Consider the following 25,054-nt stretch of genomic DNA (forward strand, 5'->3'; position numbering starts at 1 on the left):
AACACCATGACCAAAAGCCACTTGGGATGAAAGAGTTTATTTGGCTTACGTGTCACAGTCCATCGAGGGAAGGCGGGGTCAGAGGAATCCAAACCTGGCTGAAGGCAGGCTGGTACAGAGGCCATGGAGCAAAATCCAGCTTACTAGTTCGCGCTTGGTTACTTACTCAGTTTGCTTTCTTGTAGAATTCAGGACCACCAGCTGAGCAGTGGTCTCACCTACGAGCTGAGCCACCCCATGTCAATCATTAACTAAGAAAACGTCCTACAGGCTTGCCTATGGCGCAGTCTGATGGAGGCATTTTCTCAGTTGAGGCTCCCTTCTCTAGCTTGTGTCAAGTTGCCATAGAGTTAGCCATCAGAGAAGCTTGAGTTCGTCCAGCCCCTTTCACATGGAAGCGGTTTTGCTGGAGTGTTAGTTGTCTAGGTGCCCATCCCAGCAGTATCCGGATGACTGCGGATTTATTAGGAATGCAAATGCTTGGGCTCCATCCCAGACCCACTGAATCAGAAACTTTGGGGTGGGGTCCAGCAAAGTGACTTAATAAGCCTTCCCTGTGGCTGAAAATACATGTTTTTTTTTTTTTTTTAAAGTGTGAAACAATTCTCTAGGGACACTGACGAATGCTTCATTAGCAATCATCAGGTTCAGAGATTCTAACAGTGACTAAACATTTTAAACTCACCAGCTAATTCGGATCCATGAGTCACAGTGTCGAAACCACCCCTGGGGTCCATGGATGAGTCTCCATCACCTAGAATAACAAGCAATGAAAAGAGTTAACACTGTGTCTCCATTCACACTGTCATCGTCCTTTCCGTTGGCTGTGTTTTCAGAAAGCCACCATCTGCTAACAACAACATAGTAGGCACTGCTCATCCTTTAAGACACTGATGAACAGGGTAGATCCTTAATCAAAATTAAGGAAACTGAGGTGGCACAGGGCATTCTGGATGAGCACTAAACGTATTGTGTAGGTAGAAAGCCAAGAGCAGAGCCCTGATTCTTTTACAGGGCCGAGTTTTGAATGAAACGCTTCCCAGCTTGGCTAAGGATTGTGATACTGGAGAACTTAAATGGGTATCACCTAATCATTTAGATGGCTTAGACTATACAGCAGGAAAAGAGGTTTCTTTGAATCTAAAACAAAAGAATCTTAGGAATGAATAGGGCAAAGGCACAAAGTGAAAAAATAAAGGTCAAACCTAAGTGTACTAAAATCAGTGAAATGGGGTGAATGACAAAAAGTTGGGTACCAGAAGAAGTCTCAATTCATGTTTTCTTTAAAAAGTTAAGCCCACGTGGTCAACAATCATGATATGATCCCTTCTTCTTGAATATCCATCACCAGAAAGCTTTAGGTAGAGACAAACTCAAGAGCAGCTAGTTTTAAATCCAAAGGTCAAACTTTATGGGAGACAAACATACCCAGAGAACAGGGGTTCCTAGAGTTGGTGCAGATCGTTACAAGTGAGCCCAGATAGAGAATACAGTGAGATGCCCTGTATGTGATCCCTGGTTAGGAGACATAGGCTTGCGTTTATTTGCACATAACTTTATTACAGAGAGACCACTTTGGAGACCACTTTATTACAGAGAGATCCCTTGGAGAAGGGTTGTAATAACAGACCACACAGTACTTGATGAAATACCACACCAAGAGTCCCACCACCAAAATCACCATTTCCAAAGCCATCACCTTCACCTGGCCCATCACCACAACTGCCATTGCATGTTTCAGTGCTTTACATTCAGTGTGCAGAAATATTTATGATTCAAAAATCACAGTTTGAGATTCTTCTGGATTAAAACTGGGGATGAGAATCAGACCATTTACTAATCATTGACTTCACGAAGAACTGAAGGATGGCCCTGGGCACCATTGCCCTTTGTTACATTGATCAGATGGGATCAGCACATGGGAGTACTAATTTGATAGTAAGTGTTTTAGTTGCTAGTAATTAGATTCTGCAAACCACCTAAGAAACTATATCTAAGATTGTCATTTTTTTTTTTTTTTTGGAGCTGGGGACTGAACCCAGGACCTTGCAAAGATTGTCATTTTAAATACAAATCTATTAAGTAGCATGGAACAGCCATTTTAGCATGAGGACGTTTGTGGCGCTCCTTTGATTCATTCTGCATGAACCTAACAATAGCACTTGGAGGTTTTAATGAGGAAAAGAAGATTGTCAATAAGGACAATAACCAAAAGCCTTCAGAGTGTAAGGGGGTTTGGTCTTGCCAATACTGCTGAGGTTGCTTTTTTTAAAGTACCTTTTCTTGAAGCCCTAGAGTGGGAAGCCAGAGGGAATGTGCCAAGTGTACAACACCCTGGATTTTCCCTTGCTCTGTCAATCAGAACATCACTATTTCCATCTGCTTTGCATATGAGAGTCCCATGAGATCATTTTCTTATCTTTGTCTTTTGGGAGAGTGAAGGAGGTAGGCTCTTTCTACAAATTAGGTGTATGTGCATGTGTATACATATTTATATTTAAACTTATTCATCTTTATTGTGTCAGTGATTGAATGGTAGGAAGTACCCAGATTACAGGAACTAGTGGAAAGAGGTGTCTATTTTTTTAGCCACAGAGATCCCTTTCAGATTTTCCTTCCTATAATGTTATTTCTTAACACAAACAAAGAAATAAAGAAGAGAAGTAGAGAGGATTTCTTACTTGAGATAAAAGTTTCATTCTGGGTCCATGTCAGACTTAATTGAGTAAATCATATCTTACTATTACAATTAAAAACTGAGGGTCCAGTTCATGAATAGTAAATCATAAATTTTGAAGCATGCCACAAATAGAAAAGGTTTATATATCTACCCATCACCAAAACTAAAACCAATCAGTCCATCACCAATTAAAGGTAATTTCAGAACAAAGGTACCCGTATATGAAAATTATCTGAATGTTTAGTAAAGTGCTGCTAAAAGGCAGACTATATTATCTGAATCAAATGAAATTGCTAATATTCAACTATTTCCCTCCATCAAAATATGTTTCACATGGTTCAAGTTAATATATCATAGAATGAAGAAAAGACAAAGCAAGAACATCTACCATATGAAATCACAAAAGAAAGGATGCTACACCAGGAAATGGAAGCATATTTTATCTCAAATAAATCCAAGTTTGCTGACACTATAATTGATGACCAATGATGAAAACCATCCCCATGGCACAAAGTAATTTAATCACAGCCTGCACAGAAAATATCCCCTACAATAGGAAAAATATATGTTGTTTCTCCAGAGAAGCAAGCCAGATGACATATGGCTAAATTACCTGGTAAGGAGCCATCCACATTAAAGTTGGAGTCAGTAGCAACAGTCCCTTCAGTTTCTCCAAAGACCTCAGTCTTAGCAGGGGTCACTGGGAAGAGAGTCCCGTTTTCCATTGTGTCTGGATATTGAGGGGTGTAGCCTTCCAGTGAAGTAGTTGTATCTCTGGGAAGACTTCCACCTCTTCTTGCACCACTCTTAGCTGCATGGAGGTGGAGTCAATGATAAGCCCACACCTGGAAGGTCACCACCCACTGGGCACTTGTCATCAGAAGGTAAAGTTGCCGAGACATCTTTCTACTTGTTCTCCAAGGCCAAAAGCAAATGGTACCAAGCAAAAGCAATGTTTTGCAAGGCACCAGCCAGATAGCACTCAACAGGAGAGATTTTGGTGACTACATACTACACAGAAGAGGCACTTCTTACAAGGTTTGTCTGAGTCATCAAGGGTGTGTGGTTATCCTATTGTGACCTTGAATTCACCTCAGCTATTAGAGGATTTTGACCTTTTTGTCTCAATTGGATTGACCTCTGAGGAAGGGGTATAAAAACAAACCATTGGATGGAAAGATGAGACCATTCTTCCTGCAACTGGAATAGTAAGCTCAAATCCAAAAGACCTGGGTCTACTGCCTTAAATTTCTTTTCTGTGCTAAGAGGACATTCTTCGTAGTCACCAATACCACAGAGCTGTGGTCCAGAAACAAACCAGAAAAAATAATTAGTTCAAAGGCTATCAAAGAAATCTTACAGAAACAATCATTATTAAACCAAGTTACTAATCTAATACCTTTAAAATTCAGCAGAAAAGTTTGTACCTAATGTATGATGGCTTCTAAAATGTCTATAAAGCAGAAGAATCAGAGACCACCACCAGACATAACTTTTGATCAAAAATAATGTATAAAAGCAGGCAAGAGGTGTATCACCATCAAAGATAAAACAAAAGTATCACCACCAAAGGGTCTACAAAGTACCACTACCAAAGATACCACTAAGTACCACCACCAAAGATCTAAAGATACTGCACAAGGACCACCACCAAAGATACCACAAAGTACCCATAACATCTTGATTTCTGCTTAAAAGCCAGTTGTACTTTATGATCCTTACTGCTAGATGGCAGAACAGAAGTTGTTGGATGGTCTTCGCCTTCTTCCAGCTCTCCAGGTAATGTAGAGAAGTTCTGAGAATGACTCTGTGCTGTTTCAATGAGGGATGAAGCCATTGTTAATTGGAAACCATAACACATGGTTTTACATGGACGGTCTAGCTACAGAATATCAAATGGACACATACAATGGGAGAATGATATGTGTGCCTTTCATCATCTGCTGATTGATGCAAAGATACAGAAAGATTATATTTTGTCCCTAGTTAGCTTCTTTGCCCTTCGGTGAAGTTCCAATCTGAAGCTCAAGCCCAAATATGGCCCTCCCTAGACTACCTTGACCCAGCTGCAGCAAGGATCCCAGAAACAAAGATCACAGAGACGTGGAAATGGGGGCTGTGATTTCAGTTTTCCCTCAACCATAAAGATTGCCTAGAAGTTAGATTATAAGGAAAATGTTGCTATGTAGTGTCTGTGGACACAAAAGAAAAAGCTCATCTCTATCAATGAACTTAGAGTAACTTTATGAGGAAATACATGATTCCCTTGTAGAGAGCATTGCATTTGAGTTACTACTTTTTTAGTAGGGCTGTGGTCTCCCCTGTAGCAGGGATTCTCTTCACTGCCTTGAGTAAATGCTTCCCTGGGCAAACACAGGGCCTTCAGTGAAATGGATTAAATTGAGATTGAATCACTGCCCATATCTGAAATCACTTTGACTATTTTGAGTTATTTTCTTTTGTGTTCTTCCAAGAAAGACACTGACCTCTGAAGTGCAGGTGCAAAAGTCGCATAAAACACACCCATCAGCCATGTCCACCACCAAACAAATATAACCAGGAGAGAGACATTCACTGAATCCCAAAGCCAACATCAGAAAAAAGCCAACAGTAACACAAAATGGAAATACAAGTCATGAATTGGCAAGGGCCATTTATAGACTTCTTTATGCCTCCTTTGATGCCTAACACAGTGCTATTTACATTGATGACAATCAACACATGCCTGCTGGCAGTTTTCCTACACCTAAAGGGCTCCTATAAAGGGCTCTGGCCATTATGTGTAGCAAGCAGTGAAATGAGGTCTTCTTAATTTGGGATTTCTTTGATATTCTGCCAAGAATTTATGAATGGCTTCAGGTTGGTCTTTATAGATTCGTATAAATATGTTGAAAATTAAGGGTACTAAAATGTTCCTATTTCTTCCTAGCAGGCGTTTAGTGATAGAAAAAGATGTTAGCAAATGGTTCTTTTTGACTCCAGCAACTCCTCCACCTTGGTCAATTATCAACAACATGCCTCACCCCTCCTCTGAAGGTTAAACTCGATTTCCCTATTCACTATAATGATCTGGCCCTCATATGTCTTTACACAACCACGAAAGCAGCATCTCTTCTACCTGGCCTGGAAGAAGGGTGGGAATCAAAAAGAATCAGTTAAAGCATTGAGACGCCACTCTACCAGTGATGGTCTTCAGTGTCACATGACTAGTTAGAGATGGAAAATGGAGATGAATGACATTTCCATGTGGTCATTGACTCCAGAGTGGATCTTAGATGAAAATTCATTCGGGTTATAAGATACTGTGCAAGAAAGGCCAACAATGAAACAGACTCAGACTCTGGCTGAGTTAAGCCACCTAGCAAAGACTGCCACCATTCCACCACCAAATGCAACATCTTGACCAATATGAGCAAGATGTGAAGTAGATAGACAGGTCAACAAAAGGGCTATGTGTCATTATCCTTACGAGTTGTCACTGAAAGTGGTCCTGTCCTGTTCAAGTCTTCCACCAAATGGGTATTTGGAGCCGCAGTAGGCTGAAGGGTTGTACTATGACTGGAGTCTGTATCTGAAGGAATCAAATTGATGTTATTGCCATATTCCCTATGCTGGGAAACGACCTGAGTCATTTAGCCAAGTAATGTTTGCATTTAGCCTGGTGAGAGGAAAGAACAGGTTCACATGTCCAGAATTGGGATAAATGATTGTTTCTTCAAGAATATCACAGGATATAAGTGGTTTTCATTTCAGGGCAGAGTTAGCTGAAAGCTATCACATTTATTTGTTGGTTTCTTTTGCTTAGTCTGAAAGGAAGTTAAATGAACACACAGCGGGGCTCATGGTCTTCACAAAGGGACAGAAATATAACCCATGTTTCTAAGATAGACAAGTATAGTCAGACATGGAACTGAATAACACGCACAAGCATCATTTTGTCATCTCCTGCTCACCAGGCCAAACGAAACAAAACAACAACAATAAAAAGTTTTCAAATAGACAGTGCCTTCCCTTTTGTCTCTTTTGTTTTTATTTCACAAAATAAACACAGAAAATACATATACACATTACCCAATATATCTAGGTGGAGACAACAGGAAGTGCCCATGGACAAATAAGAATCATTCTCCTCGTAAATAAAAGCAAGAAGCATCTTGAGAATTCTGATTATAGTGTTGAGTAGTGTGAAAACCTCCCTGAAGTAATTAAAAAGGCTGCTTTTTGTGATGGTTATCACAGATCTATTGGGCTATAACAAGTTCAGAGTGAAATAGGGACCAAGCAGTTCCTATTGAAGTAATTGAAGAGCATCAATACTGCTAACTCTACACTTTACTCAATCCACCCACACCACTTCCTCTGAAAGCACTGGGATATGGGCACCCACCTTGGGTCTTTGCATGCTGATAGCAAAAACAGACAAGATCTATGCTAGAGAAAAGCGTCTGGCCAATTCTATGATCCAGATTTCAAAGAACAAAGGCCAGTTAACCACGATCAAAATTTCAAATGGACATCCAGCCAGAAAGACCTTGTCTACAGAAGGCCTGCATCCACTCTTGTTCGTTTTTCCTTTTATAAGTAAAATTCTTTGAGAACTATCATGTCGCTGTATGATGGGGGCTAACTATATTTTGTGTATGTGAGGCACAGTAAAGAATCTACTGATGTGGGGCTGGGGATTTAGCTCAGTGGTAGAGCGCTTACCTAGGAAGCGCAAGGCCCTGGGTTCGGTCCCCAGCTCCGAAAAAAAGAACCAAAAAAAAAAAAAGAATCTACTGATGTGACAGGTCCATGATATGGTTAAGATTTGTAATGTAGATATGAGAGGGAGAGGGAGAGGGAGAGGGAGAGGGAGAGGGAGAGGGAGAGGGAGAGGGAGAGGGAGAGGGAGAGGGAGAGGGAGAGGGAGAGGGAGAGGGAGAGGGAGAGAGAGAGAATATCCAGAGGCATCTGGAAGAGTGCAGAGCAGAGAAATAAAGAAGTAGTCTGAACATGGCCATCAGATTGGGTATGGTCAAGGCTAGGAAAGATGGAGAGTGGGAGAGAATGGTGTAGATAGAGAGGTAGAAAGAGATAGAGAATGGAACATAACTGAGAGTTAAGAGTGTGAGAAGAGTAGAGAATAGCATGGTATTAGGAAAGTGAGTAGCTGGGGGGAGGGAAGGGCCAGGGGACTGGGATACAGGCTTTGACATATTGTAAGAGGTACGTGGAGGCCAGCATGGGCTTTGACATGTAGACACAGGTGTATGTCAATGGAGAGCCATATGTCCCTTCTGCTGGAGTTAAGGAAAATGACTCCTTTTGTCGAATGGGAACTCAAAAGTTCCTGAGGAATGCTGGCTTTTATTTAACTGCCAGAAATCCTCCTGTAACTCAACTGGAACTCATTTCTGGAGATTTGGACCACGTAGGAGACCTAACATCTTTTTCTTGGTGTATTTATTTATTGAATGCAATCATGTTGGAAACTTAATAATGACTCTGGAGTTCTTTTGTTTTGTTTTGATTTGTTTTGTTTTGTTTTGTTTGTTTAACCAGGGGTCTCTATGGAGCCCCACCTCCAGAAGCTAAGCACATAAACCTGTGTGCTTAGTCTTGCCTGTGGTGCTTTAGTAATCTAACATAATAATCCCAGCCTGGCCATTTAAACACATTCTTCCTTTTTAAGCCACATTTATCCAGGCATGGTGAAGTACATATATCCCTTGACTTTTCTTCCTTTATGGATCAGCACAATGAGTCAGTCTCCTTTTCAAAAAGTTCTCCACCTTACTTCCTTTTTCTGACTGCCTAGGTTTTTGCCCTTTTTTCCCCAAAAATCATATTAAATCCTTTGTTCTTTAATAGTCTCCAGGAAGTGCAGGATCTTCTAAATTTCTTTAGTGTTCCTTATTGAAACTGAATTTTTCTACTTCTTACTGCCTGATGGTTGTCAGATCTATTGTGCTATTAAACATTTTCTTTTGTCAGCTGACTTTTAAGTTTCTCTCAAGTGTAAATATGGATGACACATCCTTATGTCTCCATGATGCCTTACAAATTTAATTGTATGTCTCCATACATGGCTTTTTACAGAGTGTCTGCTCACTAATATTGGGATAAGATAGTATTTCTAAAAAAAGAAAACTATGCAAGCCTTTGTTTTACTTTGGAGATACTTTTTAGTTACCCAATATGGAATTATTTGTTCACTGAATCATGAGGATGAATTTCAATTCAAATATATGTACAGTATAAGGCTGGCAATTTATATCCAGAAAATACATCTAAATGAAACATCTCTGAAAAAATGTATCCCCCTACTGGTTATTTTTAGAATGGTACATTTCTGATAAGGATATTTTAAAAAAACAAATAAAACAACAAATGACTCTACTCATGAGTGTAGTAGAAACAAAGTCTTCCATTTGTTGAATCCTGAAAGGGCAGAGACTATCAATTCTTGATATTTCTGCCAAACAGGCAGCTGCTGTTACAATGAAGGAAATTTTCTCTTAAATGTAAAAATAAGTGAAATAATTTGCAACTCTTCTATCTTGCAAAATTACAACTCATATTTTTTTAAAAAATTGCTTAATTGTGCTTGTCTTGTGTATGAGTTGTCTATTCACTAAAATCACAGCCACTCAAGAAGGACCAAGAATGGTCTAAATCCTACATCCTTCAATAATGAGGCAAGAATAAATAGCTTTAAAGTTTTCGGAGTCATTAAGTTCTTTATTCACATTAACTACTCATCAACTTTTTTAACCACTTGAATTTCTCTCCCAAAACCAAAATTTATCTTTGAATCTATAATGGAGACAGTCACTGAATCCATTATTTGTCGTTTCTTTTGAAATCTTTGGACTTCAAAGGCAAGATACTATATGCAATCCCAGCACTCAGGAGACTGAGGCAGAAAGATCATCAAGAATTGAAGACCATCTTAAAGTAAGAAATAACCCACCTCTCCCTTAGAAGAAATAACTTCTACTCTTGTCAGCCTAAGATTAACTGTCTCTTAATCTTTCTGCCAAATTCTCCCCTCTCCAAATAGAGTTGTGTGTGTAAATGGATGAGTATACCCACTCCTTCCCACATTGTATCAGCAAGACACATGAGGGTGCTTTGGAAAGTAAACCGAACTAAAAATCAATGCCACATTTCAAAGGGAAAGGCACTTAGATGATTCTAAGAAACACAATCATTAAAAAGTCTCAGAGGCGATTACCCTTGCTTTCTGTTTGATGACCTTGTCCCATTGGATGTGAGATTGGGTCGAAGAAATCGGTCCATGAAACATCCTCTTGACTCTGTGTTGTCATTCTTTGACTTGGATGGTTGTTGTGGCCTGAGGCTGTTGTGACCATGCAGTTCAAACAATTGTCAAAATGTTAATTGGCATTTGGTCAGGGATATATAGACTGACTTTTTCAAAAAGACTTTATTCTCTAAAGTTGATCATGGGAATGGCTTTCCAGTACTGAGGACAAAGAGCTGCATCAATTTAGGATATTTCCCAGGTTTGACTTCACTTATGTTTGTTTTCTGGTCACCAGCATGTGAGCTGGAGGAAGCATAGCATTAACATGTGCTGTGATGGATAGAGGATACGTTATAGGCATCAAGGGACGATGAAGTAATGCTCGACACATGCTGCCACAGTCTCCTAAAGAAGAGGCGTAAGAGCTCAAGTGCATGATGTCACTCTGAGACAAGTACATCCCACAGCGAAATGCACAATGAGCTGGCAGTGATATTCAGAAGACATAGCTAATCGTTTCCCAAGTGATGAGTATGAAAGCGGTACTCATCACAAAAGCACAGAGGGAATCCATTAGCAGTATTGTCTTCCTACAATGAGAAGTGGCACGTGGGTGGGCACATGGGTTATGCCTTAGTTCCATTCTGTGCAGTATAGGAAGAAAGATTACCACCACATCCCTTAGAAATAAACACACCAAGGAGCTAGTCACCAAGCACGCTGTTCTACTAATGATCCATTTAGAAGTTGACATGCACTGCAAAGGAATTATGCATCAGATTCTATATTGCAGATGGAAACACTGAGATATTTCCCACTGATACCAAGTTATAACATGGGATTCACACGCTTTGCAAGGCAGAGTGAATCCCAGTGCTTAATCATCCAGACAAAAGAATCATGCACCAGAGCTTGCAGAGACATGTTATCAGCCAGCATCCTTCAGAGATGAGAAAATTTAAGTCTAATTCCCACAACCCCACAGTTGCAGAATAGAGAAGACGGCTTATTTGCAAATGTGATTAAACCGTAGTACATTTGAGGAGTTATGTACTACTCAAACAGGTAAGTACAAAAGATTTGATGATCGCACACAGGTGCCCTTTTTTTCTTGTAATGCTTGGGTTCAATCCCCCAACACTAGGTTTTTGACAAAATTTTTATAAGCCTAGTATTTCATATAAATATAAGGAAAAAGCAGAGTCTTGTTACATAGTGAGTGATTTTTACCAAGCTGAAAGGGGATTTTAATTGGATAGGAGCTCGGCCATTGTCTCACTGATACCTCAAATCAAAAAGACATTCGTATAGACTAACTAGTTCTCCTGTGCCTCTATCATTGCCTGACCAGGTAGCTTGTTAGGAACCTTTAGATTCTGGATATATGTTTGCTTCAACATGATGTATTAAGAAACAGACACTTTCATCAGTGTCTTTGTGTGCAATATCTTCAATGTCCAGCACTGAACTCAGAAGGTAGATTCCACCCACATTGTGAAACCCTCCATTACCAGTTGTCCCTTCTGTCACATGGGAGTCTTCACTTGGGGTGGGTGGGTTCTTCCCCTGCCATTCATTCTCAAACCACTTCTCCTTCTGGGTAGCTGCTTCTTCTGTTGTGCTATTAGGAGCTGCCCAGGCTGAGAGGAGAATGATGATGGTAAGCTGTATTGACCAGGTTCTTAACAAACCCTCTGGTATGTCTTTCTATATTACAGGTAGAAATAGATAGATAGATAGATAGATAGATAGATAGATAGATAGATAGATAGATAAATAGATAGATAGATAGATGATACATACATACATACATACATACATACACACAGAGATATATAGATAGATGTAGATAAAGATAACAGCAACCAGGGGATGAGTTACTAAATTCGGAAAGGCAGATTCTAGAACTACAATACCCAATCTGCTAATTTTCCAGATGAAAAAAATATGATTCATTTTCTGAAAATCATATACCGGAGTAGCACAAAGTCAGGATTAGACCATAACCTGTGAGTTGTGAAGTCTCAGTATTATTTCTGATTTAATAGTGTCTATGGCTTTACATAGTCTACCAGAGAGAGCTTCTGAATAATCTCTGTGTCTGGGTGATTTTGTCAGAGAAAAACGTGTTACATAACAACTCACAACACTATTGTGATAGGAGACCTTTGCAAACAGACTGCATAATCTACAATAACACTCAGCAGAAACGGCTGGCATACACACTGAAGGGATGCCTGGGATGTTACTACACTGATCTGCAATGTGATTGTCTAGGGACCCTTTTAATTGCTAAAATCTCTTCTTAACAAAGCTAATTCAGTGGAAGAAAAAACTATTCTAGCCAGTTGGGGAATTATATAAATAATAACAGTATCAGACAGGCTTAACCTTTCAAGCAGTGTTTTAAAAAGTCAAGATGACTGGGATAAAATCCCATCAGAGTGCTTCCTGGAAAAGCCAGAAAGCCACTGACATTTTCATCTGTAACAGCTCCTGGCGAATTTCTGATTCATCAGGAAAGCTAGATCCTATAAATTGACAAACCAAATGAACTTTGTGTCTTAACAAAATTCACTTATCTTAGGAAATGATGTGTGTGACTTAGTAATAGCAAATATGGTTTTTAAATGGGACTCATTAATTTTGCTTTTATATTTTGGGGATTAACTGTTTGTCCATAGGTTCTCGGCCCCAAATCTTATGTTATTTTCTATTAAATCATTAAGCACATGTGTGTGCTCTCAAACATACACATATGTCTCAAACATATGTCTACATTCACATTATCATCTATCATACAAATATATTATAACTGTATGATTCTTCATGCCCTGGCATTTTCAGAACAGTCAGGAATGTGTTAGTAAAACAGAGGACTTCGACTGTATATCGTAAGGGCTGACTCTTTTCTAGAAGTTGTGGTGTCCCCTTAATGAAGTCATATGGATTTTTGCAAACATTGATGGCAACATCTTTTTGGTAACTATATCTGTATTCTCAAATTTTCTTAGTAAGAATATCCCTTGACCATCATATTTTGACGTTATATACCTTAGTTCCAAGTTTCTTGATTAGCATTCTTCTTAAGAGAAAATGTTTTACACTAATTGATAAGATTTCCAATAGACTCCAGAGTAGACTGGAATGGGTCAGATTCCTAAGAAACATGTTTCCTCTCTATTCCTTTTTTCAACAGGCTACTTCTTGGTTAGCTCAACCCTTCATCTTTATGCATATATCAACTTTACTGGAGTAAAGAATGTCTGTCATTCAGTACAATGTCCAGGAATTAATAACTCATAGTTCAACCTTTTTCCTTGACTCTCTGTGAACACATTCATCAAACCAGGACTTCCTAAGCTTCTTTGGTTTCTTGATCTTAGCCAAAAAGCCAAGAAGCTATGCTTCTTTGGTTTCTAAGTAGCTGTTTCTTATATTTCCCCTTTAAGAATGTTCAGGTATATAACAATGGTGTTGACTCATAACTTTAAAAATGCTACAAGATATTGCCTCAAGGATCAGTTGTATTTCAAATTATTAGGCATTTTTCTGAGATACGGATGAAAGATGGGTACATTTCCCTTTTTTCTTTTCTTTGTTTTCTTATCCTAGGTTCACAATCCATTGATGAAACATGAGATTGTTTTTTTAAAAACTTGAGCTATTTGTCTATAAGCAGAAAGAACAGTAGGAGCATCAGGACTTTTCTCAACTTGCCCTGAGTATTTTAAACAAAAGAAGTAGGTAGCTTAGAGTTCAAAAGAGACTATATGAGCCACTGACTTTCCACCAAGGACAGAAGGGGTTCCATTGTACCACAGAGAAGATGAAGGTTTTAAAGATCTGCCCACTCAGGAAGCCTTCCTCCAAGATCCCACACTAAATACCTGAAGGGCACACTCGCAACACACATTTCCAAAAGCACACAACAACTACCAAAACAGAACAGTTTAGGAACCCTTAACAGAAAACCAGCATCTCACATCTACTTTGCAAACATTCTTGTCTCTTGGAAAATCTGACAACTTGGCATCTTTCTTCCTTATTTTTAAAAATGGTCCTTTTCAGGCTCTGCAGATAAATTTACTGTGCAGACACAAAGGATGTGGCCAACAGCTAAACAACATCTCTGATAACTTGGGTACCAGAACTTCAGTGCATCATCCTTCTTACTTGTGCTTGTAGCATGTGGGGTCTCCTCTTCATCCTGATACTCATGGTTATTGAAAGGAGGCTGTGGTTCCTGGGTCCAGTTTTCTCCATGAGCACTGGTGCTGTTTCTGTCTATATCTGTTGCAACGACGGTTAAGTACACTGTGACTTTTAATCAAATACTCTTTAATAATCCATTTCTTCCACTATAGTACATGTTATCTATCAGCAGGTCCTATGCCTTAGCACTATCTTTGAGTACTTACTCTCAATAAATCTGAGTGATTTCACTAATCTGTCCCAAGAGAAAGTGAAGGGGTACAAAATTCTTTTATATCACTTATTATTCCAGAATAGCCACTTTGTCAGAGAGAGAACCATAAACCATTCAGATATATTCATTTTTATAACAAAGTGACATAAAATACCTTATGTCCAGGAAGTAAGGTTGATAAATGACTCCTGTGTGGAAAGTTCACTAAGGATATGTGATGAGGCATTAATTAATTTTCCCATCATATCCAAAGGTTTGACCTTCACAGCATCATATGCTCTGAGAGAAAGTATTGTTAATGATGTGTGCATAACTCATTACCAGTCATCCTGGTGGTTGTCTGAAGTAGTACTTCTGGGTTTGAATGGATCGGGTTCCACTGGGTCCGTTCCTGGTTCTGTTTTGTGTGGGCAGAAACCCATGGAGTAGTTGCAACTGTCATAATGATTGAGGCAATTAGGAAATGTTATTTCTTGAGCCTTCACTGATTGCTTTGTACATTTGTCTCTTCTGCAGGGTACACAGCAGCTCATCTATACTGGGCTGTATAGATGGTTGAGTGGGAAGGATGGAGGAGGAGAGAGTTTAGTTTCATCCACCATGTGGCTTTGTATCTCAATGTCCTTTGAGTTCTAAAATAGTATGCCTTTGGGTTTAGAACATGAGATCTTCTGGATATAATAGTCAAGGACATTGTAGCAGTAGGAAGAACAGCTTTGGAAGCACTAACCCTCCACCAATAATGACCAAGATGTGAAGAGTTTTGCCCACTCATGCAAATTGCAGAAACCCTCTGCACCTGACACTCCACATCATCCATTAGTCACTGGCAGTCGTGCTAACTGTAGATCCTCAAGCTGAAGAAGTTGATAGCTGAGTTCTAACATTGGAATCACTATTGTGTTAGTGATTTTACTGGGGAAATAACCACGAGAGCCAAAGCTTTCCTGCAGACGGGTTTTGGAAGAAGCCTACTTTACAGAGTCATTTGACTCAGCTACGTTTTTCTGAACATATTCTAAACATCCATGAGAGTCCCACCGAATTCAGAACACAATATAAGCAGGCCATTCACAACTAATGAAAGAGGACCAATATGCATACGTTTATAGGAAGGAGCCAGAAGTAACCATCCACCTTCAGCCCAACACACTGGAAAACAGTTCACCAATGCCCCAATTGCATGCAAAAGAGGAAGCCTTGGACAGAAGGTGCAAAAGGATCCATTTTGACAAAATCTGAAACAATATACATTGTGAAAAAGCTATTTGCAAGTTCAACTTCCTTCAAATTCTATTTTGACACCCAAATAACACAAAACCATTTCACAAGTTAAGAAAATAATTTAGAGTCATTAACCACATTTCTAATAATCTTGAAAAAGTGGTAGTTAGCTCAACTCTCCAAAAGAAAAGGGCATCCTGTTGAATTAAAGGATATATGTGTTAGGTAGAAAATTGAATATACTCTATAAAGATGGGGGAGGGGAGCATGCGAACTTTATCTTCTGGAGCCTAACCATATAACACATTTGCCAGGAAGCTACATCCTAAACCTAGAAGATACTGTCACAATAATGCTCAATATGTGGGGTTCCTTGGGTTCTTTTCTTAAGTTCCTAAGCTCTGCAGAGGCATCCAGCCCTAGGAATACACCATTTAAGTCTACATGTCGAACATCTGGTTTGTTTCTAGCATTTGCTATATCATTGCCACACACTCAGATGCCTTCAAGCCACAAGCTACTTTTAGATCCTGCTCTCCCTAGGCTCTGTTCACTTGGGAGTGACATCCTCCAGTTTTAATGGAATAGATAGAACTCTTATTGTCAAAGGTAGCTGATACAGCACCCCCAAACCCCTTCTCCAAAGGTTAACTAAATCTGCTTTATGATTCTAATCTCTTTCCAGCAAAATCTTCACTTAGGACAAGAATAGGGGAATCTGGCAGGACAGGATGTTTTTCTCTACAATCTCCACCTCAGTGTCCAGAGAAAGTTTTATAGAACACACATTTGGAAATGGTGACACAGTGGTGTCACTCTTTGTTTTTAGTAATTAACACTGTCTTTTAAAGATTGTGGTGGTATCTATTCTTCCCTTCAGTGCCATTCTGTTGTATTGGTGTCCAGCAAGTTCCTTGAAACTTTTTGAGTGTTTTCCTTTAACCATATACATTTTTTGATGAATTAAGGTAGTTCTTAGGCTCGGGCTTCTATATTTTAAGCCATTCTTGGGCCTCCCAAGCTTTCAATTCAGGGTCATCCTCCTAATGACCATCTCCTAATCACATGAACATCTGTCCCAGCAGTCCATGTGCCTCTTTAGGCAAAAGTTCTGACCTTTCCATCCCTGTGTTTCTATCATCTGGCACAGCAGTGACACAATGAATATTAGCTGTGGTGCTTTAATATGCCATCCCCCTGCCACACTTGATAAGGTAGATATTTCTCTAAAAGCAAACATTGGTGAACAGAACAGGAAGAACACTGGGTGTCTGAAACTTCATGAGCTATTTTTTTCCAACAATATTCTTTGGTTCCCATTCATGAAATTTTACTTCCTCCTCCAAAATTCTCATCAGAATGAAATTAAGGTAAAATCACAGGTTCAGTCATTGTTCACATCATTTGTTTCCTAAGAGAGACACTATATCATTTCGATCCCTCAGCAAGCCTTGCACAAATGGTTCTACTGTAATTGAGTATTCTTACTGGTGCTGGAGATAAAATCTTCATCATCATCAATGCCTGATCCAGAAAAATTGGGGTATTTGTCTGTTTCATCTTCATTTTCCTCATTTGGCTTCCAGCCTGTTGGGTTGGTATTTGACTCCGTACCTGTTGTGGTGACTTACATTAGTAGCTGAGCTGGTTGCCAAGCGACCCATTTCACCAAGGAAGAAAGTCAGGCATGGGAGGTGTCATGGAGTTCCCAAGATTTTAAGAAGAAAATGAGAGAGTAGGTTTGTGTATCTGTAAACCCTCATCACTGAAGCTAATATATGGACCTTAAAACGACTAGCTATGACCTTTACAGTCTCATTAAGGAAGCTAAAGAATAACCATCGGTAGAGCCAGCCAAAGGAGTTAGAGCAAAACAACAAACAACAGGCCCATGCAAACCCCCCTTGTGTTTGGATGTCTTTCTTATTACATCATTAGCATATTGAAGTTAGGATGTCAGGATCAGAATAGGAAGGTTTCACATATCCCTATTTGCTGTTTCAAGACACTTTCAATAACGCCCCAAGGTCATATTTCTAAAATTCCTATAGTTGCATTCATATTTTTAAAATTCATTTGTTTTCTTCTATTCTTATTTTATCAGGGTTTATTGTATGAAGCAAAGGGTTTCATTCACTAGAAGCAAGGGTTTTTATTCTGACATTTCTAAAAAGACATGCATCGGTCTTTAGCATCAGATCCTATGTCTCTGATGTGAATAAAAGCAAGGAGTTTCCAAGATTTTGCCCATTCTCAATAAAATTTACCACAGAGGGGGAAAAGATAAATTAACAGAAATGATCTTGCCAATTATTAATCATCCAAAAATTGTACAAAAAGGTTGATGACAGTGGGCCACAGTCTAAATATTGAGGATTTCTTCCTTTGAATCATTGAATCTAGCTTTTTAAAGAGGAAATGGAAGCCTTTGTTCTCTTCTCAGCAGTTACTGCAAGAGATTTCTCTTTACTAAAATGGATTCTTCTAACTTTTGAATGCAATTCAGGCTACCTTATAGGATGACCATTTGGTTTTCCTATTATTGGTATCCAGCCCAAGACTATTTCAATTGATAGAAATCTTCTATATTTTGGTAGCTATGGTTCTGTTATTTAACATTCTCAGAAAAACAGTTTTTTACTTCAATAATTTACAGGGTATGCCCAGACACTCTTTTAGAGTTGAAATGTTCTGTTATCACCAAATACTTGCCCCCACTTCATAGTTTCTTAATTAGCCTTATCCTAGGCTACATAGACCCCTATAAAGTATAGAGAAGAAAACCATGTATTAGTACTATTAAATCAAACATACAGAACTCAGAGTTCAAGGTCCTTCCTAAATTGACACATACATTTATGAGACAGAATGGTGTTTAGACTTTAACCACATCCCATAGGTTAATGAGAATTATTAAAGGCTGTCAAGCAGGCATATGTTATATGGTATCTAGAACTCATTACCAGGCATCTTCGTTGTTGTATGAAGATGACTCTTGGACTCTGATGGTTGAAAAAACCATGAAAACCAGTTCTGGGCTTCTTGCCTCTTGGGTGGTGTTTCAGGGGTAGTCATCAAGGCTGTTGTAACCATGATTGAATTGATTGTTGAAATGTTAATTATCAGTTCCTAAGAAATAGCACCATAAATTTTTTCACTCTCTCCCTACACAGAAAATTCTCTCTTCTTGACATAGGTGGTGGAAAAAAGGAAACAAGGAAAGTAAAAGAAAAGAAGTTTTGTTTCTTCCAGGAGCCCAAAACTATAGTCCACAGAATGTCAGAGGTGGAGGAACCTTAAATAGCAAGTGGTCCATGCTTTCATCTTAAGATGAAAATCCTGTGCTGTACACCTGAGTGAAGTCCAATTGTCATAAGAGTTGTCTCAAAAATTGCATGAGAACTATCTGACGTTACAGTCTATAAGATAGAACACTCTTTATTTGCCTCCTTTTCCACAAGGCCAAATTAAGACCTGTATTAGAAAACCATGGAATTGGAAATAGAATGTTCTTCTAAAAACTAGAATTAAAGTATCAGATGATTAGAAAAGTTGGTTGACCTCACCATTTAAGATCCTCTCCAAATCTGACTATTTGTGACTTTAATGGCCAGCTCTTAGGAAACCAAGCCCTGTGATGTTCTTCACAAGTGAAGGAGGACAACCACTATCATTCCCTAAGTGTTTAGGGTATGATATCTCTGCCAGAAGTCACAGGTATGTGACCCCATGAACCCCAAAAGCTAGCAAGAATGGGACAAGAAAAGGGACATAGAAGACATCTTTCCACTTTTCTCCAAGGAGGATGCATATACCATAGAGACATGGCCCATAATCATTTTCATGTCAACACTATACTTTTAAAAGAAGAGCAGTCCATTTTTAAAAAAGTTAATAAACCAAGAAAAACAGGAAGAAATGAAGAGACCAATACCAAAGAAACAGACTTGATTTGAACACTCCCAAAGATTGTCAATTATGTCGTCACAATGTACATTGCAATATGAAATAATAGGAACCCAAAATACCAGGATAAGTTAAAGAAGAGAAAGCTGCCCATCAATAAAAGTCCAAATACAACAATTAATGAAATTCCTTTTGCCAGCTATGAAGGAAGCCCAGTAAACAATTCAAGAAGAAACACAGTCACAGAGCCCCTGTCCTTCCCATGGTTTTTCCTATGAAGATGTATTATACAATTCCACCGATATACACAGCATTTTCCTTATTCTGACATCCCTCCCCCACAGTCACCACCTCAGCATGATACTAATCATTGCGATGGAGTAACCATAGAACATCAGCAGGGTTTCCTTACATGAGTACAAGGACACATACATGCATACATATATGCATACATACATACATTCATGCATACATACATTCATACATATCCATTTCCCCATTTCTGCAGAGAGAATGCCTATTTATACATATGGCCATATTATCTGTCAATATAGGTTAATAAATGAATAATATCCTATTACCTCCCATTATTATAAACCAGTGGTTCTCAATCTTCCTAATGCTGCAACCCTTTAATACAGTTCTTCATGTTGTGGTCATCCCTAACCTAAAATCCCTAAAATTATTTTCATTGTTACTTCACAAGTATAATTTTGCTACTGTTATGAATCATAGTGTAAATATGTGCTTTCTGGTGGTTCTGGGTGACCCTTGTGAATGGGTCATTTAATCTCCAAAGAGGTCTCAACTCACAGGTTAAGAACCCCTGCTATAGACTGATTCCTTTTCCTAACCACCTAGGGCAAAGCGACCAAGTCAAAATCCATGAGAGCCAATGACCACATATCTCCAGAGCTTATTTATCATCCCTAGACTCTGATATAAAGCAACAGGTCATGTCACTTCTTGGTGTTTTCAGAAAAGGATTTCAGTGTCAAAAAAGATTTTTTTAAGTCTATGCTTTTTATTCATTAATCATAACTTCTTTTTTTAAATTGATGTCATTTGGTCAATAGATGTCTTTTTAGAGATCATCTCCTCAATGACTCTCCTAGACACAGGAGAACTAACCTGACTCTGTGTCCTTATTGCCTAAGTGAAAGCAAGGCATTTAGGAGACACTAGGTACTCAGGTCTCTGTGGCCCCTGAAGATATCAGAACCTGATGTCAGCAAGGATGCTGTCTATATATGACAGTGACCATCTATCCTCCTTAATACCTCAATGAAGACAAGTGATCAGCAAAAAACATGAGTTTACCTGTAGTTGCTGTTGTTGTGGGCTCCTGAGTCTGAGTTGTGGATTGTGAATTACCAAACCAAGACCATATCCAGTTATTTTGTTTCTGAGCTGTTGCATGGCTTTTTGAGTACACAGTTGAGGCAACTAGATTAATTATGAAAATAGTGTTTAGTGAGATTCATCTGTCTCCCATAAAACCTGTTGTCTCTGTCCTAATAGAATATCTCTATTTATTATAGAATGAAGATTTTAAAAGTGAAGTTGAGGCCACTTTTATATTTCAGGCTCCTACTATCAGAATCTCAGGACAGCATCAAGAAGGCATGAATTCAATGCTTCTCCATCTTCTACTCGAACCCCCTCAATCATGTCCAGAGCCAACTCACGCAGCAAAGTAACTGTGATAGAGATAGATTTCCTCTTCTCTTGATAGCATCATTCAGCCATGATCGGGAGGTCCTCAGTGCAGCAGAGCCTACAGTGGCTTCCGTTGATTCTTTGAGGATGCCTGCATCCCTTCTGTCTGTTCAGCATCGTACCCAGGTAGTCTGTGAGAGCATTTCAAGGCTCACCCACACTCATCAATGCAACTTAAACTTTATAGTTGGGCAAGAATTTTGTGGAGTGTGTCAGTAGATAAAACTTTCTCTTGTATCTGTCTATCACTTCCTCACATAGAGATGACAAAAGCAAGGAATTGTTGAACTCTATTCAAGTTAGAGGAAGGATACTAAGAACATTTTGTAATTAAAAAATAGTTCATTTGACTTTCAAGTTGGTCTGGTTTTCAGAATGCTCCCCCATAGTAACAAAATAGCAAATGCTATTGGGATAATTGTCTGAATCAGCTAGGATTTTAAGAAAGAAAATGTTTTAGATTAAATGCTTTCCCTGAAAATCTAGGTTATGGTCTCCACATACTGCAGGTGATTCTTGCATACCACGGAGAACCTACTGGGTCCCATGTGGGCACTAGTTTAGAACTGGAGCATCACACATACCAAATGCCAAAGATCATATTAGTGAGAGCAGAGAGAGAAGGGAATTACCCTGCTCCCAGGTTACAGATGCCTCCTATGGAAAATTCCTCTAAAGATGCATAGTACCCCAGAAAAATGAGCTAACTAAAAATGGACATACAGAAGACAAAAATGAGCATTATGTCACCTTCCTAGGGGGAGTTGTATGAGAGGAGACAGTGAAAGAAGTGTCAGCCTAGCCATCAGTTTTCAATTTGCCCCACCCAAGTAAGGTCATGCGAGATGGAAAACAAATTATTCACTTGACACCCAGAAGACAGGAAGTAGAGCTTTCCAAGGCAGGAGCCTATTTCCTAAATTAGTTTAGGCTTCTTGATTCCAGAGAATTCTAGATGACCAATAAGAAGGAACTGATGACATACCTCCAGGCAGACTCTTCCAAAAATAACATTTATACTAAGCAGCCAGTGGGATGACCCAAGCCTACAGAGCCTGTTGTTCTTGCTAGCTTTCTCTGTTGCCACCCACTGAGCACCCTTGAGGAGGGAATGAGCTGGTTAAGCCAAGCACAGCTTCTTCCACGGCTTCAGCCAGCCAGCTCTTGACCTCTGCTCCCCTGCATGCTAATTTGCATCCACTCCCTCTCACTGTATCTCAAACCACCACCCAACCGAGATAAGTAAGCGCTCGGGAAGCTCCTCATTGGACTTCTATTCTAGGATTCTATTCAGAAGCTCGGCCTTAATTCCATGCTAACATTCAAGAGAACTCAAGCTGGAAGGCAAACTGGCCTCTCCTCCACACCCATTAAAAAGAACTCAGTCACATGCTCTGTAAAAAAAAAAAAGAAAGCAAAAGCTTCTTTTGCCTTGAACCCTGTGCTATGTTTTAGTTAAACTTCAGGCACTCCTTTTCTTAGATTTCTGTGCTATGATGCTGTATCCATGAAGGAGGATCCATCTCTGACCCTCAGACACCACAGCAGCGTCCGGAGCAGAGAAGACACACGCTATGGAGTGGATGGATGAAAACCTCACTGACCCTGGTTTCTTTTTGATATTACTCTAACCATAGTTACTGTCAGAGAGGAAATGACCTTGGAGGGCATGGGAGGCTTGAACAGATACACCTTGTGGACAGACAGAGTCTGTGTGGTTGTATATGTGTGGAGGCCACAGGTTGAAATAAAGATGTTTTCTGTGATTTCTGTCCACCTTATTTTTTGATCTAGCATCTCACACTGCACCTGAATTTGGCTAGATTGGTTGGGTAGTGAGCTGCAAAGTACCTGCTGTCTCTGTCACCATTGTTATTAGGATTGCAGATGCATGCTGCCATGCTCAACCCCAGGACTCTGGGTGTTAGAATGGATCTGGTACAAGATTAGGACCTTAGGGTGGGCTCACTGACTGACCAGCTTGGATGGGGAAGGAGCAGTTCTTAGGGAATGGGCTAAGGATGTTAATATAACTGGCAAATTAAATCTTTTCAAGCACACGTGAAACTCCCATTCCACACAGGTTGGGACTCCAGCAGCATTCAATCTCCACATGACAGATTTTGTCTGGGGGTGTTCTTTTGGGGTGGGAAATAGGACTTGAGGTTAGACCTGTTCTGCCTCCTTATCAGACCACTAATTACTGTATTTGCCAACATCTGTCAAAACTGTATGCCCAATGAGAATCCCGTCTGACATAGTTTCATCAAGGATGGGGTGGGTACCCAAGTAGCTGCACATAGCTAGCAACATCACCTGCCTCTGTGGAGAAGCAGACAACAAGGTGACAAATCATCAGAGAGGAGGTGACCTGGGAGGGTGTGAGAAGCTTGAGTAGCTGTGCCTCCTGTGACCAGATGGAGTCTGTGTTCTTATGCATGTGCGGAGGCCGGGGTTAATATTAAGATGTTAATCTTATTGCTGTCTACCTTTGTTTTTGAGATAGGAACCCTCACTGAAGCTGGAGCTCACCGATTTCACTGAGCTGGCTAGCCAGCAAGCTCTAGGTCTTCCCAGTCTCTGTCTAGGATTAGGATTACGGGATACATACTGAAATGCTCAACTTTTTATGTAGATGCTAGGGATCAAAAAATTCAGGTCCTCACATGCCTAAACGGCCAGCTCTTTACCCTCTCAGCTATCTCTGAGCTATCCCCGAGCACCCAGAATCTGATGAGAGGATTTTTTAATTTTTTTGGAGAGGCTTCAGAGAATTTTCTGGGAATGACTGGAATCCTGCACCTGTTCATATTACCCTTTCCCTTCACTCAGCAACCTGATAACAGAAATCTAAAAGACTGTTAAGTGAGTTCAGCTTCCATTAGAGTGCTATGGAGGACTCCTGGCTTCTGGGTGACAAGGGAATTAAAAAGGGTCCTATCTTGAATATTCTCAAGTCAGTACATTCCTGTCAAACCGCGAAAAAGCCAGAGTTCCACCCCTCTGAGTTTCAGCCAGGGAATGAGAAAATACACACCATACCAGGAGACCCAGTGAAGACTTAGCTGCCCTTTTAGGGTCTGAATAATCCACCACAGAAGGAGCCCAGCCAGCTAAAACCTTGTTCTAAAACAAACCAGAGGAAGTGCAGAGGGGGAAGTGGAGGAGATAAGATGCTCTAAGTACCTTCCTACAGAGCCCATCTGCACAAACCTACAGTCATGAATGCCTCCCCTGCTGTTACCCACAGATACCCAAAGAGCATTAAGGTCTTCCCCCACAGACTGCAATCCAGAACTCTGCAGCTGACAGAAGGTGATCAGAAAACCCCTCACTTTTGGTTCCTTGGGCTAATAAATAAATAAATAAATAAATAAATAAATAGAAAATTAGGTTTAAAATATGGACATTGTGCAATCAGAACCCTAAGAATGGATCTTTTAAGGCATTGTTATTAAAGGAAACAGTGGAATATACACTCTACAGTCCTGACTTTAGCAGAACAGTTTCCTCTATAGTGGAAAATGACAAGAACGAAACAAGCAACACCACAAATTACGTCTGTAACAGTTCTGAGGTATCGTTAAGTCCTTAGGAACAGGAGAAAATCGGAACTTTTCTGAGGAAACCGTTCAATATGGCATTCCTTATGCCAAGGTAAGAGATTCAGAGGTGAAGATGGCGGTGAGAAAGGGAATAGAAGCCAGTGCACAATGACAAGGAGCACTGACAAGAGCAGGAGCCAGACTCCTTAAATGATCTCACCCACATCGAGATGCCTAGGGATGGCAGGAAACAGACCCTGAGTGTGTCTTACTCAGGAGGGCCATTGGCATTCTGTTAA

The 25,054-nt window shown here is 39.8% G+C and overlaps 1 protein-coding gene across 13 annotated transcripts in view; it reads right to left on the reverse strand.

Moving 5' to 3' along the window:
- Positions 1 to 25,054, reverse strand: part of Cd44 (CD44 molecule) — an 88,953-nt gene that overhangs the window by 16,596 nt on the left and 47,303 nt on the right. Inside the window, exons 6-16 of one of the 13 annotated variants that reach the window (NM_012924.3) lie at positions 20,812 to 20,937; positions 18,549 to 18,665; positions 17,074 to 17,199; positions 14,683 to 14,796; positions 14,109 to 14,225; positions 11,444 to 11,572; positions 9,900 to 10,025; positions 6,150 to 6,251; positions 4,403 to 4,492; positions 3,294 to 3,491; positions 686 to 754 (exon numbers count right to left, since the gene is read on the reverse strand). In NM_012924.3, coding sequence (NP_037056.3) covers positions 686 to 754; positions 3,294 to 3,491; positions 4,403 to 4,492; positions 6,150 to 6,251; positions 9,900 to 10,025; positions 11,444 to 11,572; positions 14,109 to 14,225; positions 14,683 to 14,796; positions 17,074 to 17,199; positions 18,549 to 18,665; positions 20,812 to 20,937 — 1,314 coding nt within the window. The remainder of the gene's footprint in view (positions 1 to 685; positions 755 to 3,293; positions 3,492 to 4,402; positions 4,493 to 6,149; positions 6,252 to 9,899; positions 10,026 to 11,443; positions 11,573 to 14,108; positions 14,226 to 14,682; positions 14,797 to 17,073; positions 17,200 to 18,548; positions 18,666 to 20,811; positions 20,938 to 25,054) is intronic. The other 12 variants (XM_006234627.5, XM_039104367.2, XM_063283151.1 and 9 more) reach the window with 12 other exon arrangements.

Source organism: Rattus norvegicus, chromosome 3, assembly GCF_036323735.1.
Source record: "Rattus norvegicus strain BN/NHsdMcwi chromosome 3, GRCr8, whole genome shotgun sequence".
Taxonomy (NCBI): domain Eukaryota; kingdom Metazoa; phylum Chordata; class Mammalia; order Rodentia; family Muridae; genus Rattus; species Rattus norvegicus.